This window comes from Corythoichthys intestinalis, chromosome 1 (genome assembly GCF_030265065.1).
Source record: "Corythoichthys intestinalis isolate RoL2023-P3 chromosome 1, ASM3026506v1, whole genome shotgun sequence".
Lineage (NCBI taxonomy): Eukaryota > Metazoa > Chordata > Actinopteri > Syngnathiformes > Syngnathidae > Corythoichthys > Corythoichthys intestinalis.
In genome coordinates, this window is record NC_080395.1 from 43,084,714 (window position 1) to 43,105,705 (window position 20,992).

A 20,992-nucleotide genomic window follows, 5' to 3' on the forward strand; every position below is an offset into this window, starting at 1 on the left:
CATACATTGAGGCCTCTTTGATTTGGAAAGTGTTCATGAAAAACACTAAGTATTGCCGTTTTTTTATCATTTCAATTTTAATAAAAATGGATAAAAGTGAAAAAGTAAAAATTCTCTTATTATTTTGAATTGAAAAATACATTCTTAAGGGGAAAAAACGGTAAATATTCTCTCATTTTTGTAGGGACATGAAGTCAGTGCACATGATCTACTTTTGTGGGCTACACAAAATTATGTGTTGTGCCGGATCGGGTCCCCGCGCCGCCAGTTTGACACTGGTAGTACATGAAACAATCACTGACTACTTACTCAGTTTAAAATTAAATACCATGACATTTAATAGCTGGGAAAAATTCTTAAGACATTGATTTAGGCAAACGTAATTGAACTTTATTGTGCAAAAAATTTGCACTTTTTTTTTAAAGTACAGATCCTTCCGTAGTCTTAAGAGACGTGCGAAAATAATATTCAAACTGTCCATCATATTACTGTGGCTTACAAAGACAAAAAAATATATACTGTATTTAGGAATAGACCCTCACCTCCATTTTGATGAACACATATTCTGCATAGTTTTTAAGTGAGCCCTTTATTTAGGCAAATATACATATAACTGACCTGTCCGAAGAGCTCCTCATCAATGGTAAACATCAAATCCAGGTCAGTTGGGTCGTTCTCCAAAATCCACTTGAGTGAATTAAAATATTCACTATCCTGAGAGGACAACAACAAATCGGGATTATTTAAATGACTGCAAGAATACCTAATTCACCATATTGTTAATATGATAAGAGTTTGGTGACTTACGACAGACTCCATGTCCTGCAGGGTTATGGGCTTCTGCAGCATCATTTTGTAGAAAGGCCGAATGAAGAAAGCTTGACGCACAATGACAAGAAAGTCAGAATCTTAAATTTCATGACATCCTTTAAAACATCATAAAGAAAGTTTGGGAAGTTTGGCTTTTTTTTTTTTTTTTTAACATCCATATAGAACTCGGGTCTTAAATTTGCGGCCCACGTGACAATATTTTGTGGCCCTCATTTGACATCCAATTTTAGTATAAGTGTTGCCCACTTGTATTTTGTGATGAGAAGTAATATGTATATACATATAAAATGATTTTGATTGATGATTATTTAAATATTAATAAGTAAAAAAAATAAATAAAAAAAAATAAAAAAACACAGGTGGGCCACTGTCGGCCAGGCTTTGCAAGTTTTCTAAGGGGAACCTTTTTTTCATCCAGAAATTTCACTAGAAAACTGAATATCTCAACTTTTTGTGTAAACTCAAGTTAGCAAAAACTCACCATCAAGTAGTTTTCCATGCCAGACGGCCATTCCTGCCACGCGGCCAATGCACTTGAAGTAAGTTAGGTGGTCCTCATTACATAGACCTGAGTTGGGATTAATCTGCAGTGTATAGTTGTCACTGAAAGACCAACATCATCAGAATTCATGTTACTTCAAGGCTTTCTTGATAGCACGGGTGTCAAACTGGCGGCCCGAGGGCCAGATCCAAACTCCCATATAATTTTGTGTGGCCCACCTATCAATTAACTAATTTAGCAATGACATTTTTGATGACGCTTATTAATTCACAAAATCATTTTGGAACACTTAAATTCTTTACTTAAGTACAAATAAACATGTAAATAACAATATTTAATCACAAATAAACAATGAGGTAAAATGCTGATAGCATTTACTAGTGCAAAAGAATGGAACGTAAACACATTCTGAACAATGACTTCGCCTTTCCAACATTATTCAAAACAATTCTTAAAAAGAAAAAAAAAATCTAGGATTATTATTATAGTGTACTACTATATATATAAATGTATTATAATAATTATTCATTGCCAATTATATTTTTCATAAAGAGTGAAAGCTATTCTTAGCGTAGAATTTGAATTCTGGAGTATTATAGTATTTACATATTATAGTATTGATTCTGAAGTGTGTGGGATTAACTCCAGAAATCATTATCTATATGACGAACATGACGTGCTTTTATTTTGAAATGTTCACCTGAAGCACGTTCGCTAAACCGCTAACTGTAAACTTTACACTTTGCAAAAAAAGCACTTTTTGTCATTGCTTGTGGTGTCACTAATAGATTTTTTTTTTTTCGTTTGCACATGCTGTTAACCCGTGATTTTTCATGTTTGAAGTGTCACCTTTTAACCACAAGTTTGCGTTTTGGAGAAGACTGCTAATGTTTTATAGCAGGCTAAAGAAGGTTGTCTTTTTCCCCCATTAGTCTCAATGTAGCAATGGTAAGGTTTACAGTGTTTAATATAGATGTGTTTCCTTGTGTTGTATGTCTGAACTGTTATTCTACGGCGTGTTGATGACAAATAAACACCTGTGAAAGGAATTGGGGTCTCATATGTCACCTACACGCACGCTCGCACGCGTGATAAAACGCAGGCGTGAAATTACCGCCCTCATTATTATTTACCTTCCGATAAACGGACTCATTGCATATTGCGACAGGCTGAGCAACTTCAATAAAACACATCATTAGTTAGTCAGATGGACTTATGATCTGCCAGTGTCCAATAGTCTAAACTTTCCACACATATATTTTTTTCATAGCTTTTTTTTTTTTTTTTTAAATCCTTCATTAACCGTCGACGGGATGTTGTCAGCGAAGCAGCCAGAAGGGTTTGCTGACCATCCAAGTGTCACTTTTTTAAAGGGCCGATTTCTGAAGTGCTCAGTTTACGTACTAAGTTAATCACATGATAATAATAATAATTTTAAAAATCTCCCGGCCCCCATCAAAAAAATTTCTCCTCGGATCCAACCTTGTTTCCGCAGTAGCGGCTCCTAACATTGGCAACAAAAGAAAGCACACATTTCCAGCTTGCTATGTTGATAATTGCGATGTTTGTTTTCCGCTTTTCCTCTTACTGCGAAGAGGGAGGAAATGACGATCGGCCCGCCATGATATTTACGTCATCAGCCATCGTGCTGTGACCCGGGTATTTAACACCTGCTTTCACGCACACCGCTTCCCGGGAAAGTCCCGGACGTTATACTAAGACGCGCCCCGTGTAATGTCTGCGTCATCTCCGTGTCACATACAACTGCTACACAGTTAAATCTTGCGATATTCCCGGTGTTTCGGAGTGTGTGAAAGGGACTTATGATACAGCCCATGATAAATATCAGTTTGACACCCCTGCTTTGGACAATGCTTTTTCATTGTATTTAATAAGGATATTCTCCAGCAGGGTTTTGGACTCACGTGGCAGAATATTCAAAGAGTCCGTAGTAGGGATTGAACATTTCCTTGGACATGAGGAAAAACCACTCCCGGGCCAAACCTCCGTAGTCCAAACCCTTTTCTCCCTCGAACTCCACCCACAGTCGCGCTTTCAACAAGTCTGGCCGCTTCACAAGGAGGATTTGCCGGTACGAGTCCTCCAACACTGCGTTTCGTCTCACCTTCATCTCAAATCTATTCGGGATGTTGTCCTACAATAGAATGTGCGTTACATTTCCTTCGGATCAACAGGTCGGTAAGCAGAGATGGATAGTACTCACTGGTTTCTTTAGCTTCTTGCGGAAGTAATCATACTTCTGTTTGTAATCTCTGGAATAAGGCACAGCCTGTAGCCAAGCAAACACACAACCGATCAACCCGTGAGTTAGTTTTAAATGATACACAGATGACACCTCTGGGGAGCAGAGCAGTCTTAGTTCCTTTTAAATTTGTTTTTTATAATCTAGTAAGTGTAGCATTAATTATCAAATTGTGTCTTTATATACTATATACAGTATAATTTCTCTGAACATTTAGACCTAACACACTGATGTACTGTATATTAAGTCATTGCCTGTTACTGATAGCGACAGATGTCTAATTCATTTAAAATGGGTGGACTGGCAGCGAATGCTCATTTCTCAGTGCCATTGACAGGGCTAGATGTCCAGTCCATTTTGACTTGCAGCGGCAAATGAATTTGTTCGCCCCCTCAGTCAAAATGTTATGGACTTCTAACGCCGTCAATGGCAACAAATGAAATAATGTCTGCCTTAAAGGTGGTACTCGAAAAGTCAAATATTGTTTGAGTTGGTACTTGTCAAATGTTTGACAACCACTGTGTTACACAATTAATACTTACTGGTCCAGTTATTGCTGAGTTCTGTAATCGAGGATCATCCCATTGTGTGATCTTTGTATCTATGAAATACAGAAAGAAGGATTTGACCTCAATGAAAATATACACTTGTGATCGGATAATATATCAGATCAGGTGTGATGCTCACTGTGATCAATGTAAAATATCCTCCCATCTGTGTGGACCCTCTCCTCCCAACCAGGCTGGAAAGAATAAGAAATGTCAACAAAGATTCAGAGAGGGAACAAAAAGGACTTTCAATGAAGCTACATCACAGGTGTCAAACTCGAGGCTTGGGAGCCAGATCTGGCCCACCACATTGTTTTGTGTGGCCCACCAAAGTAAATCATATGCATCGTTTTTTGAAATGAAACTGAAATTTAATACAGTTTCCCTACTCCTCAACCAAAGAAGTCAGAAATTGTTCACTTTTTTTTAATTTTTCAAAATTTAAAAATAATGAGAATATTTACCATTTTTTCCCTTTTCAATAAAAAAGGGTTAAAAAAGGAACACTTCCAGTTGTTGTTTTTTTTTAATTAAAAAATGTCAATAAATTAAATAGAAATTTAAAATTAAAGAAGACAATTTAGTTGTTTGGTTGGTATTAGTATGTATCAAAATAGTTGTCGATTCATTTGATCATCGATTTAGTTGTTGATTAGTCCATTGGTCATGGCACCCTAATTGTCAAACATACAGTAAAGGCCAGTTGAAGGAAACCTTTACTACAATGTGGCCTGCGACAAAGATGAGTTTGACGCCCGATCTACAGAATGAACTCACTGGCATTGGGCCAAGATCAGATGGGTCCAGTGAGGGTCTACTCCTTGCATGAACAGGAACCGTAAGCCTGGGATCTTGCTGATTGGAGGCAAACAAACGTCTCTCATTCAAACAGGAAATGTTTGGGTGAACTTTTCAAAATATATACAGTAAATCCCTGCCTGGGATTTATGGTCGCTATGTAATTTGGAAACGGAATTGGAAAGGCAAATCATTACAGCATTGATAAAAACTACAACTACTATGTTAATTTCTCACCCAGGTAGTAGTCTTTGTATTGTGGTCAATGAAAAACGGTCTTCCATTGGGAGCACTGCGGACCTCCCAACCAGTTGGCATAGAGCCATACTCTGATGTGGCTTCCGGGCTGGGAGTGTGCTGGGGAGATGCTACAGGGGACACAGACGTGATGGACGGCGGACTCGCACGACTCTGTGTGGCAGCTGATGTTGAGGGAGATGCTACAGGGGACACAGACGTGATGGACGGCGGACTCGCACGACTCTGCGTGGCAGCTGATGTTGAATTTGTTCTCTGTCGGTTAAAAAAAAAATATATATATATATATTTGAAGAGACGCTATGGCAAAACTGCATTTTTTTAACCCTTTATTAGGCACTCCTTTAATTCAATGGCTGCCATTGATGGCACTAGCTGTCCAATCCATTTTGACTGGGAGAGGCGAATGTCAGTCAGAATGGATATAATGTCTAGCAACGTCAACTGTGCCAAAATATGAGCATTCACAAGCAGTCCTCCAGTTAAAATGAAATGGACGTTTTTCGTTGTCAATGGTGGGTAATGAGTTAAATACAATGAATAAAAAAAAAAATAAAACTTTAGTGTTATTTGGGGGCCAAAACAAGAATGTTTTTTTTTTTTTAATAATTACATTTTTATCAACATTTTAATCATTGATAATGTATTGATAAAAATAAAAAGAATATAAAGTATACAATAATGAATGATTAATTTTTTCCAAAAAATACTGTTATTATATTTAAGACCTGGTGTCCACATACAGTAAGTGGACATCCCATTTTAAGTCATGTAGGCCACACTTGTAAACCGAATGTTAATATTGTGACCAAAACTACGATGTCCACATTAATGGTTGGCAGGGCATTATGAGGTTATTTTTTTAATTACCAAAAATATTAACTTGCCCAATATTAATCAATTAAAAAAATGTAACATGTACTGTACATGCATGCGGGGTCGTATCCATGAGGTGGTTCGCTTATTGTGGTTGATATAGTAGCGTCTTCCTTTACTGTCTCTCTTTTCCTCCCATCCTGGAGGCAGCACCTCAGAGGTCCCAAGCAGCTATTGAACACCATGAAAATAATTGTGATCATTACAATACAGTAAAATACTTAAAACTGAAGTGATCTCCACAAGTGACTACTGCTTTGTTTTCAATCTTTGCACATATTCCATATTTAGAGTGGTATGAAAAAGTATCAGCCTTTTGGAATTTCTCACATTTCTGCATAAAATCACCATCAAATGTGATCTGATCTTTGTCAAAACCACATAGATGAAAAAAAAAAAACTCTTTGTGCTTTAACTAAAACCACCCAAACATTTATAGGTTTTCATATTTTAATGAGGATAGCATGCAGACAATGACAGAATGGGGAAAAATAAGTAAGTGAACCCTCTGCCTAAGGAGACTTAAAGAGCAATTGAAACAAATTTTTACCAAACAATTTCAGTCAGGTGTGTGCCCGATCACTGATGAGTAGTTTAAAGGTGTCCTGCCCACTATAAAATATACACCTGGTAAGAATTGTCTTGATGAGAAGCATTGTCTGATGTGTATCATGGCCCGGTCAAAAGAGCTGTCTGAAGACCTGCGATCAAGGATTGTTGATGTGTATAAAGCTGGGAAAGGATGCAAAACTATCTCTTAAAGTCTTTATGTTTATCAATTGACAGTCAGAGAAGTTTGAGAGAGTTTGGCACTATTCTCTCCCAAGGAGTGGCCGTCCACCAAAGATGATGCCAAGAGTTTGGCGCAGAATACTCATATAGGTAAAAAAGAACCCTAGAGTGTCTGCTCATTTAAGACTTACAGAAATCACTGGCCCTGTCCAATATCTCTGTGCACATGTAATGGGTACACAAAGCTCCGTTGTGGAGCGTGGAAACCTCCCTCCCAAGTGAGGAGGAAAAATGGAACACCTCACCAACTTCACCACCTCACCCACACCGTGAAGCATGAAGGAGGGAGCATCATGATTTGGGTCCCTGAGTTGGGACTGCTAACTCAGGGCCTGGACAACTTGCAATCATTAATGGAAGAATGAATTCAAATGTTTTTCAGGATGTTTTGCAGGAAAACCTGAGGCCGTCTGTCAAACAGTTGAAGCTAAAAAGAGGATGGATGCTGCAACAAGACAATGATCAAAAACACAGAAGTAAATCAACTTCAGAATGGTTCCAGAAGAACAAAATACACGTTCTGGAGTGGCCAAGTCAAAGACCAGACTTGAACCCCATTGAGATGTTGTGGCTTGACCTAGAGACAACGACTCAAGCTCGACATCCCAAGAATCTGACTGAACTACAGCAGTTTTGTAGAGAGGAAAGGGCCAAGATTAGTCCTGATCGATGTGCCAGACTGATCTGCAGCTACAGGTAGCGTCTAGTTGAAGTTATTGCTGGCAAAGGAGGCGCCACAAAATATTAAATGTGATGGTTCACTTACTTATTTTTCCACCTTCTGTCATCGTTTGCACACTGTCCTTATTAAAATATGAAAACCTATAAATGTTTGGGTGGTTTTAGTTAATGCAGACACTGTTTTCTGTGAGATTTTGACAAAGATCAGATCACATTTGATGGTGATTTTATGCAGAAATTGAAAAATCCCAAAAGGTTCAGATACTTTTTCATACCACTGTATCTTTAAACATATCTCATGTATTCATAAATAACTGTGTGGACTTTCCAGGATGTACAATTTCAATGTAAAGTTGGGTTTTAAAGCTTAGGAAATGAGAGCTTTCACAAGGAAAGGAAATACCGCAGAATTAACAGGATGTTCCGCTGTTGTTGACATGTGAAAACTTCTTGCGCGATTGGAATGCCTTGAATTACACCCATGATCCTGCAAGTAGAACGAGTGGAAGCAACAATGACAAAACGTGCCTCTTAGTGTCGATCCAGAACTCTCTCTCACATAAGGTCATAATTCATATTGATCTAATTATGGCGCTACTCCGGTTTCACAATCTTAGGGGAATGTAACCAAGAAATGACTCACCGCCTGATGGTCGTAAGATGCAGCCCCAGTAATATACAAGTTTCTTAGCTCATCATTCAACATCTGCATCTCCGGGGGCGAAGTGAGCCGGTTGCCCTGGTTCAGAGTGGATTCATCTTCCAAAACCTCCCATTCCTTGACAAGAGGACAGTCATATATTGAGCACACATTGAGATGGAACAAGTAAAGTCATCCAGGAAATGTAATCTTGTTAAAAATTAGTGCACAATATATACTGTATATGTATTTAAAATAGAAAAAAATCCTATTAGTCATGTTAAATTATACATGGGGCCGATCTGATAAATTTTTGGGGATTGGTGATTGCTCGATCACAAAAAAATATGTAACCGATCTTGTCAGCCGATCGAGTAACTTAGCCATATTAGCCCGCTAGGATTCGTTCACAGACATTTGTGGTTGTTAATATCAACATACACTCTAAACTTACTTGTTTTTCACACTTTCTGACCCCAAAATAATGTTTATGATTGTAACGTGCTCTATTCTTTGTTGTGCTAATGTGTGAACGAATGGAATTTGTGTTGAAGTTCCATATAGTCGCTGGGTGGTAATTGTTCCCCGGCCGCTAAATGGCCTCATTACCCTTTCCTTTGTGAGTGAATTCAGTCAGATAGTACTTGTTTACTGAATGCAGACATTTGGCTCACATTTAAACTGTTCCAGCATTAAAATGAATTAAGATGCAAAAAAGACAGATGGACACTCGATATAGTTTCGTACTTCTCTTCTTCAAAACATTAATTTATCCATATCCTCAAATCTTGAATTTTTCTCTTTGTAAAGCAAAATACTACTGCATTTAGATATTTGGTAAAGCAAATGAGAAGTTATTAGTTCAGAAAGACAGGTTTTTATTTTTAACATTTCAATTATTTTTTTTTTTTTAGCGATCTACCACATGTGCAGTTAAAAAGAAGTCTTGGTTCACAGGTAGTGTTCAATGTTTTACTGGTTTCAATCCCTGCTTGTTACAATTTATTATATATTTACTTAGACCAAGTCCAGCTTACTTAAAATGATACTTAAGTAATTGTTTTAAGTAACTTTTTCCATCAAAATTTGAAAATTCATGTGACATTGGTTGACGTGAATTTTCAAGTTATGCCAACTTTTTTTTTATTTTACAGCCTGGTGACATCGTTCTAAATCCATACAACACTTGCTTTCATTTTGAATAATCCTTACCATCCTTGATTGAGAATTGGGACCAGAACAGTCATGACAAGCAAGGAAAATTCAAATTAAAATAAAGGGATCAAAATTACCTCATCTTGTGCAGTGGTCTCATCAGGGTCTGAGATTTGTCTGCGTGTAATGTAACTCTGCGCCCTCTGTCTTGTAGTGTTTTGCCTCCTTGTGTCCACATTATTGTCACTGTTCATGCGAGACACAAACACACAGTGACCATCAAGACCAGCCCATATCAGGCCATAGAAATATGCTTTGGGAAGGGAAGGAGCAAGCGTCATCTTAACTGTAATGTAGGCGGCTGCCACTGTGTGGTTCTGCTCTCATGATGGACATAGTAGGTCCTTCCCAGGTTGTCCTGACGCTCCTCCCAGCCAGGGGGCAGAATAGGTGCCTGCTGGCTCTGCATTGGGCCCGATATGTCCTGAGATTCCAAAAGCTCCCATGCAGGCTGCACAAAAAGCAAAATACTTTGCTATATTCATATATACGGTATTTCATCATATTCATGCAGATATGCACACTGTGTGGGACAGGCCTTAAAATAGCAGCCTATGGTGTTAACATTAGGCTAGCAGACTGCCACTGACGACGACAGACGTCCAATCCAAATTGACTGGAGGGTTGGCAGCGATCATTCGATTGCTAACTTTGTCCGTCAAAATAGATTGGATATCTATTGTCAGCAATGACAGCCAATGAGTTTAATGGATATGCGTGTGTACTGGTACTTGTGTATACTGTAGATAATTGTGAGTCTCCTTTAAAATTCCATCAAAGTGGTTTTCCATGCTAGTCCCTCATTTGTTGACAAAGGGAGTGAGAGAAAACCGGTGTGAAGGAATATTTGAAGAGGGTGTTTAGTTGTGTATTATTACACCGAGCAACACATTTTTTTGTTATTTTAGGTCTGACAGCTATTTTTAAACAATTTCAAGGAATCCAAAACTGATCTCAGTTTTTTTTCCCTATCACATCAAGTTTTCAAAGTACATGGTCCCCGTTTTGTTAAGAAATGTAACAAACACTGTATTGAAATATTAAAATACAATTCTTTACACTATGAATGTGCTCAGTGAGGGTCCACAGCATTTTAATGCGGAAACAAGATACACTAGCTGCTGCAAAACCATACTTACATCAGTGTTTTCAGTTTGATCTGTCTGTTCCTCATCTGATCCCTGGTTCCTTGGCATATAAGTCATTTTGAGTCGCAAGTGGCCCTTTACTCTGGACTTGTGACTGCATTGCATAAAAACGATATACAGTAAGTCATTGTTAAGGGTTTTTTAAAAGCTGCCAAACAATGTAGAGTATTTCAATGGAATGCACAGAAAAAATATTAAAAGCTTTAATGATCATGAGATGACGCCAACCTTCTGGGGTGAAGCAGAAAATCCTTGAATGTGTATGGCCTTGGCGAATCAGGATTTTCTGTCTGAGAACAACAACAAAAATACAACAACAAAACATTTGAATATCTACTTAGAGTAATGAACTGCACCATCATTGCCCATGAACGTCACATGCACGTGTAATGGTTCATTTCTTAACATTTTTGTTTACTTTTAAACAAACCCATTAATGAGATATAAACATTTTTGACTGTGTTTTCATAACTAGTGACAATGATGCGGAACAGAACCAATGCTAAGGGTGTTTCTATTTACATGGCGGTAAGACATGGGTGCTGGGTGGTACAGTATGACCTTGTACAGTTATGCAAACAGCGAAATGAGCAAAGATTTACTGCAGCTCTTTGTATATGTCCAACACTTACTGGTATCTGATGGAGAGGAACATCCACCTGTCCCAGAAAGTCATCACGCGTCTGACAGGAAGACAGAAGCAGACATAGAAGTCATGACTTGACAGTTTCAGTTTTAGCAAACATACGTATAATACAGTGGGGCAAATAAGTATTTAGTCAACCACCAATAGTGCAAGTTCTCCTACTTGAAAAGATTAGAGAGGCCTGTAATTGTCAACATGGGTAAACTTCAACCATGAGAGACAGAATGTGGAAAAAAAAACAGAAAATCACATTGTTTGATTTTTAAAGAATTTATTTCCAAATTAGAGTGGAAAATAAGTGTTTGGTCACCTACAAACAAGCAAGATTTCTGGCTGTCAAAGAGGTCTAACTTCTTCTAACGAGGTCTGAGGCTCCACTCGTTACTTCTATTAATGGCACCTGTTTTAACTCATTATCAGTATAAAAGACGCCTGTCCACAACCTCAGTTGGTCACACTCAAAACTCCACTATGGCCAAGACCAAAGAGCTGTCGAAGGACACCAGAGACAAAATTGTAGACCTGCACCAGGCTGGGAAGACTGCATCTGCAATAGGTAAAACCCTTGGTGTAAAGAAATCAACTGTGGGAGCAATTCTTAGAAAATGGAAGACATACAAGACCACTGATAATCTCCTTCGATCTGGGGCTCCAAGCAAGATCTCACCCCGTGGCGTCAAAATGATAACAAGAACGGTGAGCAAAAATCCCCGAACCACACGGGGGGACCTAGTGAATGACCTACAGAGAGCTGGGACCACAGTAACAAACGCTACTATCAGTAACACAATGCGCCACTAGGGACTCAAATCCTGCACTGCCAGACGCGTCCCCTTGCTGAAGAAAGTACACGTCCAGGCCCGTCTGTGGTTCGCTAGAGAGCATTTGGATGATCCAGAAGAGGACTGGGAGAATGTGTTATAGTCAGATGAAACCAAAATAGAACCTTTTGGTAGAAACAAAGGTTCTCGTGTTTGGAGAAAAAAGAACACTTAATTGCACCATACCCACTGTGAAGCATGGGGGTGGAAACATCATGCTTTGGGGCTGTTTTTCTGCAAAGGGACCAGGACGACTGATCTGTGTAAAGGAAAAAATGAATGGGGCCATGTATCGAGAGATTTTGAGTGAAAATCTCCTTCCATCAGCAAGGGCATTGAAGATGAGACGTGGCTGGGTCTTTCAGCATGACAATGATCCCAAACACACAGCCAGGCCAACAAAGGAGTGGCTTCGTAAGAAGCACTTCAAGGTCCTGGAGTGGCCTAGCCAGTCTCCAGATCTCAACCCCATAGAAAATCAGTGGAGGGAGTTGAAAGTCCGTGTTGCCCAACGACAGCCCCAAAACATCAATGCTCTAGAGGAGATCTGCATGGAGGAATGGGCCTGAATACCAGCAACAGTGTGTGAAAAGTTTGTGAAGAGTTACATAAAACGTTTGGCCTCCGTTATTGCCAACAAAGGGTACATAACAAAGTATTGAGATGAACTTTTGGTATTGACCAAATACTTATTTTCCACCATGATTTGCAAACAAATGCTTTAAAAATCAAACAATGTGATTTTCTGTTTTTTTTCTACATTCTGTCTCTCATGTTTGAGGTTTACCCATGTTGACAACTACAGGCCTCTCTAATATTTTCAAGTGGGAGAACTTGTACAATTAGTGGTTGACTAAATACTTATTTGCCCCACTGTATATACAAACAAATAAAATAAATGAGTTTAATATAGATTGGACAAAAAAAGAGATAGAAGGACAACTATGATTTTTTCTTTTATTTTGTGTTCAGCCTTTGATACCACACTGAACAAAGAAAAAAACAACAAAAAAACATTTTGGCCTTTGACAGTATTAGGTTTTAGAGAAGTTTCTTTATTGCCACCCATACTGTGTACTAGGGAAAAAAGTTGGATTCCTCCGTTTGTATTAGTCTTTATTCCTGTATCACAAAGGCTTTTAAGCTCAGCGAGTATGCAGTAAATGGTAAATGGACAGTACTTATATAGCGCACTTATCTACATTGTTACTATGCCCATAGCGCTTTACATTAGCACACATTTACCTTTGCATGAACACATTCACACAATAGTGCTGCTGCCATGCAAGGCGCTGCCAACCGATTCGGGTCAATTTAGGGTTCAGTGCTTTGCCCATGGGCACTTCGACAGTGGGCAGTCGTAGCTGGGAATCGAACTGTTGACCCTTCGGTCCGAGGACAACTCCAGCTACCAACTGCGCCACGGCCACAGTAATTTAATATAAAAGGAGAAAAAAAAACTATAACGTGTATGTCCTTTCAAGAACACAATATCAGTTTAGTAATATGCACAGCTGGGTATCAGAATTGGTTTCGGGTCCAAGAAAATGGAATTTGTACAACACTACTGAGAACTGCCGTGACAACTTCATTATAGTTTGTTGTCATCACTAATCTATCCATCACATTGAAGCTCAAAATACCTTTTTGGTGAACTTTTGATTAAAAAATCAGAAGTCAGATTGTACAAATGATCTTAAGACTAATTGGGATAATGAACCTTTCAATGAAATGTCAGTGTAGTATTTCATAAACAGTTACAGGCTTCTGATGATGGCAATCCCAGCTGGTTTAATGACTTGCCCAAAATTTCAATATTAAGTAACACAAATGCCATGAACATCGCCAATGTTAAAAAGTCATCGTCAAAAGCAAATCAGAAAATTCCTGGACTGAAGTCTGCTCAATTTTCAGGTTTGTGGCAGAGAGTCGTAAAACTTTGAGGCATCTGGGAAGCAAAGTAAGTGATATTCATCTCCACTTGGCAGCTTTAAACTACTTGACAGGTGGAGCGCAGAGCTTGTGAAACCTTAACTACAGAAAAGCAAGCCAGCGAATGTTATTGGAGCGGCACCACTACAAAGTGTCAAAAATGAAGACGGCCTGATCAGGTGGTTAAGAACATTTTTAATCAACACACTCAGTTGTAAAACCAACAGCAGAAACATGAATATAACACAGTATCTATGAGACCTCTAAAGAACTATGATAAACCAGGAAGTGACTGTGTTACTGCCGTTTTATAGGTTATGTTTACATTTTATTAAAGCAAGTGAGGGTTTGGAAAATTACTGGGCTCCTTCCTTCTTTGGATGATTTCTCCAAACAACAACAACATTTCAGCAGGAATCAACACGAACCCTCAAATGTAGCCAACCGGGCCCCACCACCAACACCACCACCACCACAACACAAACAAAGAAAGGGTGACAGGTGCTCCTTGCACCACTTAAGCCTGTCAAGCAACTCTATAACAGCATTTAGGTCAAGATGCCTGTGTTATTGGTGATCGCTAGACATTTCTGACTTCTTAGCACTCTATGAGCGTGTGAGCAATCAGATTTGGAGTGACAACTTGAGACCAAAATAAGAACAGAGGTTTTTGAATGTACTGACAAGCGTACTACTGTGCTTAGTAGTTCATTAACTCGTGACATCACCCACGGGCTGATAAGAGTTGACCCAAGTGTTACACATTTTTACTCATCTTTAACCAGGGGTAAAAGTTGGCCAGAACGCCGTTCCGGTAAAAGATTTGGATCTGGAACTGTGCTTTGAGCCTGAAAATATGACGCCAACTATCAAAACCCTATGTTTAAATAAAAACCTGGCAGGCTGTCTCACACGCATCTCTAAAAAGAACAATTCGTCAGATTTACATACACAAGTGTTAACAAGTGCTTATGTCGTGTAGCGTAATCCGTTTCTACAGATATTGAACATTTATTTATTTGTTTCACGTAGTTCTTCCCAGCTTCTGCGCGCCGCAATGCGCAAACAACCCTGGACTCTGCTGTCTGTTCAATTGGCTGACATACTGACATGTGATCAGCATGGTTCGTTAGCTCTGATTGGTGAGGCGGGGGAAAATGTTTGTTGAATTAATGCTATAAAAAGGGCAATGCAACAGACAATTGATCAGATATTTAAGAGAAAGGAAAGAGTTGAAGAGGCTCTGACTTGGAGGTTCAGAACATCTTCCATGTTAATGTGCACTTTGGACTTTTGTTCATTTATGTTAGGCTACTTATTCATTTTTTTATAATAAAAAGAAAAGTAAATGTTTGCATTTTCTTCAAAATAGTCAATTTCACTGTGCATAATATAAGTCAATTGTACTTATTTTTGTTAATGTACGTTACTTATTTAAAAAAAAATATTTGTACATCCTATGTTCTTAAATAGTTAAAATTGAGGTTTTGCATTTAGATTTGATGAAATGAGGAAAAATACAAATTAGATAGAGTTTAGATGGAATTTTGCAAGTCAGTGAAAATCAGTTTCTCATTTATGCCTTGTTTCAGTGTAATGCAGTAGCCTAATGCATGTGTAAAACCTTGTTGTTTAATTGTGTGTTATAATTTTATGTATAACTCCGCCAAAAGCGGTTTTTGCATTTTGGTGGTTTCAGGATGTTTGTCATTTCGAAGCTTATAAACAGAAGTAGCTGTCCAATTTTGTAAACAAAATTTATACTAGATAGCAATCTCACGAATGATAAGGTAGGAATTTATTGTTTACACTTTGTTAGCAAGCTAGTAAATTTCTTAACATTGCCCATAGTCGGGGGACGGATGTTAACTTACTCATTTGTATAAGAACAATAAAAACACACGCCCGATAATCGCGAAGGTCGGCCCACAAGGACAAGAAGCTTTTTCCTTTTCTTTCCTTTTCCCTTGCACAGTGGATTTTTTTACCTGATTTTTGTCTATATTCTGTTTTGCACTTTATTCCAAGTTTTATTTATTATTCTTATTATTGTTTTCTTTGTTGCTCTGGGATTGTGGATTATCATCTTCTGTTCAATTAAGAGATGTTTAAAAAAAAAAAACTGTAAAAAAAACAACTGACTCCAGTTTTCTTTGCATCAACTTTTTGCTCATATATACAACCCCAAGCAAAAAGTTTGGAATCACCAGTCTCGGACGAACACTCACTCAGACATTTTATTATGTACAACAAACTCAGATAAAAAGCTTGAAAAAATAATGAACTAGTTAAAAAATGCAACTCTTTAGCATTCAGAAACACTAAAAGAAATGAATAAAAACATTGTGGTGGTCAGTAAATGTTACTTTTATAGACCAAGTGCAGGGATATAAATATAGAATCACTTCATTCTGAGGAAAGATATATGGAATCATGAGAAACAAACAAAGAAATAACAATCAAAACACATCTCTAGTATTTAGTTGCACCACCTGTGGCTTTTATGACAGCTTGCAGTCTCTGAGACATGGACTTGATGAGTGACAAACAGTATTCTTCATCAGTTGCCAAATCATCCTTGCAGTTCAGAGCCTTGCTGTGGACCATTTTTCTTTTCTTTCTTTTCATTTCCACCACAGGTTTTCAATGGGGTTGAGATCTGGGCTATTTGCAGGCCATGACATTGACTGGATGAGTCTTTCTCCAAGGAATGCTTTAACAGTTTTAGCTCTGTGGTATGATGCATTGTCATCTTGAAAAATGATTTCATTATCACCAAACATATTTTCAATTGAAGGGATAAAGCCTGAGTTATACTCCCGCATTGCGGTGACGGCGCAGCGACTACGGCGTCATTCGATATTCGATGGTTCTGCGGTGAGGGAACGCGTTGCTCTGTAATTCACCGCCAAGCCACTAGAGGGGTGTGGCGTTATGTTTGTACGGTTTTGGGGCATGCTTGTTGACTTCCGCTAGTCGGAGAAAAAATAAACAAGGCAAGATGGATCTTTTGAAAGTAAATATTCTGCTCATCAACACTGAATAAATATTGAACATACAAATGTGGAGGGGCAGGCGACGCAGAAGACTGTTTCAAGGCGGTTGGCCGACTTTTGATGCCGCACAGAGAGTTTTAGACTCGGGTGGAGAGAGCTAGCTGTGGCGGCTAGCTTCAAACTGGCTTCGAGCACTGAGTTCAAGGTCTGCAAAGCCCTCCAGCCCGATTTGTTTGCCGTGTCCTACAACCAGCCAGTGGGAAGCCATAGCATATTTCTGGCGTCTATGGAATTTCCCAAACTGCGTTGGGAGCCTTGATTTTAACGTTATCATAAAAAGCACCGAGGCACTCTCAATCAGTGATGATGTATCGTGTGTGAACTGTCTGTTATTGAAAATTAAAGATCAAAACAACTCTTTTGACACCAAATCTGTGCTTTATTCTTCATATACTTGAAGTGTGACACGTAAATAAGTGACATACACACAGCAAACATATGTACACAATAAAGGAAGTGCACCAACCAAAAAGACGACATAAAGTGATAAAAAGTTGGCAGTTTTTGGACGACTGGGTAACCGCTTCGTGTGGCCACTCGATTCCGAACACACACGTCTCGGTGGTTCTTCCCCCCCCCCCCCCCCCCCCCCCCCCCCCAATCGCCGACCTAGCCACTTGGCAATCACAATAATCTCTTGACGAGACTTGCTCTTCGATGATACTCCCGTCGGCTTGGTCCATTTTTGCGTGTAGAAAATAATGTTCAATTCTATTCTACAATGGCAGTGATTTCGCGCTAAACCGGAAACAACAGTCTGAGCGGACCAATCACAGTCCGTTTCTGCCACGTCATACGCGTCTACGCGACGCGAAGGTTAGAAAATTCGAGAGGCGCGCGTCAGGCTACGGCGCAGGGTCTTTCTTGACAGCGCAGGTCTGACGCGGAAGTATAACTCGGCCTTAAGAAAGCTGTCTAAAATTTCAATGTAAACTTGTGAATTTATTGAAGATTTAACCACAGCCATCACCCCAGTGCCTTTACCTGACATGCAGCCCCATAACATCCAGGACTGAGGGAATTTTGATGTTTTCTTCAGACAGTCATCTATGTAAATCTCACTGGAACGGCACCTAACAAAAATTCCAGCATCATCACCTTGTCCAGTGAAGATTCTTGACTCATCACTCGTCTACTAATTCCCATTAGGAGTCCTGGTGCATCCTGTCTATCCGTCCTGGGAGTGGAGCTCTCCTGATTGTGGTACTCCCCAAGGTTTCTAATTTTCTCCCAAAGAGTTTTTGGAGTTTTTCCTTGCCGACATGGAGGGTCTAAGGATGGGGGATGCCCAGGACTTGAACTTTATCTATTTCATCTTTATTTATATCATCTGCTGTTTCTGGCTGTGTATCATATTGCCTGTGCAAAGCCCTCTGAGACAACCTTGTTGTGATATAGGGCTATACAAATAAAATTGAATTGAATTGAATCACTGAAAATAACATTCATTCAGTCATTCACAATCCATGATTACCTCTCCAGTCCTGTCTTGTTCTTTTGTGTTTAAGCGTCAATGATGGGTTCCTTTTAGCTTTCCTGTATGAAAATCCCATTTCCTTTACGCGATTTTGCAATGTTCTGTCACATACCTTGACTTCAGCTTCCTCCCATTTCTTTTTCATTTGTCTTGTTGTATATCTTGTGTTTTCAAGACATGGCCTTTTGGTGTTTGTCATAACGTTTGGATGTCTTCCACAGTTTACCAGAACGCGTAACTTTAACAACCTTGCCATGCTGTTTGTACTTCCAGATTTTTGATACAGCTCACTATGAACCGCCCACATCTTTGGCAACCATACGTGTAGCGCTACCTTCTTCAAGAAGTTTGATAATCCTCTCCTTGGTCTCAAGAGACATCTCTCTTGTTGGAGCCATGATTCTTGTGAATCAACTTGGTCCAGCAGCCCTCCAAGGTGTGATAACTGCACTGTTTTTAACTGCTGACTAACAAGCAGATCTAATCTGAGGCAGGGGCCCAATTAAGGAAAGGAAATTGACTTTTCTATTCAAAATGGAGTGATTCCATATTTTTTTCTTCAGAATGGAGTTATTCTATATTTCCCTGCACTTGCTCTATAAAAGTAACATTTACTGACCACCGCAATGTTTTTTATTCATTTATTTTAGTGTTTCTGAATACCAAAGAGTTGCACTTTTGAACCAATTCATTAGTTTTTCAAGCTTTTTATCGGAATTTGTTCTACATGATAAAATGTCTGAGTGAGTGCTCGTCCGAGACTGGTGATTCCATACTTTTTGCCAGGGGTTGTATTTACACACTGTACATATATAATATATAAGAGTGAAAGTCTAAAATTATCCACACAGTGATTTATAGAGAACTCTTGCTTGTTTTTTCACAAATTTTTAACACACATGGACTACTGTGTCACGGGATCATGATCAGTTTTAACACGTGTTATTTTTGTTTGATAAAAATGGACGCGCCACTTGCACAACGCACCAGAGAAGAACAACGTGCTGTGGTCGGATTTTTGTGGTCAGAAGGTTCAACGTGGGCTGAAATTCCCAAAAGACTCTTAGCACAATATACAGACAGTGCACTATCGAAGCGAAAGGTGTATGAGTGGATTGAGGAGTTTAAATGTGGCCGGACAAATGTGAAACATGCAGAAGGAGCAGGACGTTCATCAAGACTGAGCAAGCTCAACAAATGATATTGGCAAACTGGCGACGCATTACCATTAATGAGTTTGCACAATCTTTGTAAATCAGTCACGGCTCTGCTCAAGAAATCATTCATGAAATCCTTGGGTATCGTATAGTTTCTGCAAGGTGGGTGCCAAGACACCTTACAGAAGAGCACCCGCGTGGACATGTGGAGATCTGGCAAACATTACTGAACTGCTACAACAATGAAGGTGAAGAATTTTTTAAATCAAATAGTCACTAGAGATGAATCATGGGTTCATCACTACAGTCCTGAATCCAAGAGGCAAAACTTGGAATGGAAACATCCGTACTCCCCAGTAAAGAAAAAATTCAAGAGTCAACTTTCTGCAGGAAAGGTTTTGCTAACAATTTTTGGGGATTCCAATGGGCCTATTTTGGAGATGTGATGTCCATGCATATGGATGCCTTTATCAGGTTAAGTTTTTGATTTTTTTTTTTTAAATTACCAAAAATAGTCACTTGTCCTTTAAGGGGTCAATCTGGACCAAATTGTGTACAGATTCATTCTTTATTCACTGAGAATTCAAGGAAAAGCTTCATCAAAAAAACAATAAACAAACAAAAAAAAAAAAAAACAGGTCTGAGAAACCAGTAACCTGGTTTACGGGTTTTCCCAGATACAAGCTTTTGTTCCAATGATTTTTAGCTTTGACTTGTGTGTATATATATATATATATATATATAAACTAAATAAATAAAAATACAAGCGGCAGTGAATGCATGTCACTTCACAACAAGCAGTAAGTATCGAAATAAAATTGATTGAAATAAATTACTTGCATAAACCCAATGGAGTCACAATATTTCAAGCATGCTGCACAAATGTTTTTTTTCTTTATTCGTAATTATAGAATTAGAACTGTATTACATAATGTTGAATAAAGTACAATATTATGGAGTGTGCTTTAATGAACTTTTAAATACCTCAATTAATTATGTGATTTTGGTTTGCAACAGAGTTAGCTATATGGATCTCTTGTGTTCATTAGTGGAGTTTTTAACGTCTCTGTGATAACCAGCAAGTGCATGAACTGGGTTAATTACTGTTATCTGTGTAACAAGTTTCTGATGGGAAAAATTGTCATTCAGTGAAATGGCTATTTCTTTTAAGAGGATGACTCACATGATAAATAATATACTAATAGTTCATTTGATCATTATCCAGTAGGCAAAAAAAAACAAAAAAAAACAAACAAAAAACATCTGACGACTTAAGTTAAAAACCCTATTCAATATTGATACAAGGTATTGACAGCATCAAATCCCACTCTCAAAGATAATTACACCTGAC

At 38.6% G+C, this 20,992-nt stretch overlaps 1 protein-coding gene across 1 annotated transcript in view; it reads right to left on the bottom strand.

Annotated features, from left to right (window-relative positions):
• LOC130914815 (E3 ubiquitin-protein ligase NEDD4-like) overlaps positions 1-20,992 on the bottom strand; it is a 50,934-nt gene that overhangs the window by 12,340 nt on the left and 17,602 nt on the right. The window contains exons 6-22 of the mRNA XM_057834339.1: positions 11,185-11,235; positions 10,781-10,842; positions 10,544-10,646; positions 9,692-9,855; positions 9,482-9,590; positions 8,193-8,327; positions 7,953-8,036; positions 6,128-6,247; positions 5,180-5,455; positions 4,922-4,999; positions 4,284-4,338; positions 4,139-4,197; positions 3,558-3,623; positions 3,259-3,488; positions 1,313-1,434; positions 808-878; positions 619-714 (exon numbers count right to left, since the gene is read on the bottom strand). Coding sequence (XP_057690322.1) covers positions 619-714; positions 808-878; positions 1,313-1,434; positions 3,259-3,488; positions 3,558-3,623; positions 4,139-4,197; positions 4,284-4,338; positions 4,922-4,999; positions 5,180-5,455; positions 6,128-6,247; positions 7,953-8,036; positions 8,193-8,327; positions 9,482-9,590; positions 9,692-9,855; positions 10,544-10,646; positions 10,781-10,842; positions 11,185-11,235 — 1,881 coding nt within the window. The remainder of the gene's footprint in view (positions 1-618; positions 715-807; positions 879-1,312; positions 1,435-3,258; positions 3,489-3,557; positions 3,624-4,138; positions 4,198-4,283; positions 4,339-4,921; positions 5,000-5,179; positions 5,456-6,127; positions 6,248-7,952; positions 8,037-8,192; positions 8,328-9,481; positions 9,591-9,691; positions 9,856-10,543; positions 10,647-10,780; positions 10,843-11,184; positions 11,236-20,992) is intronic.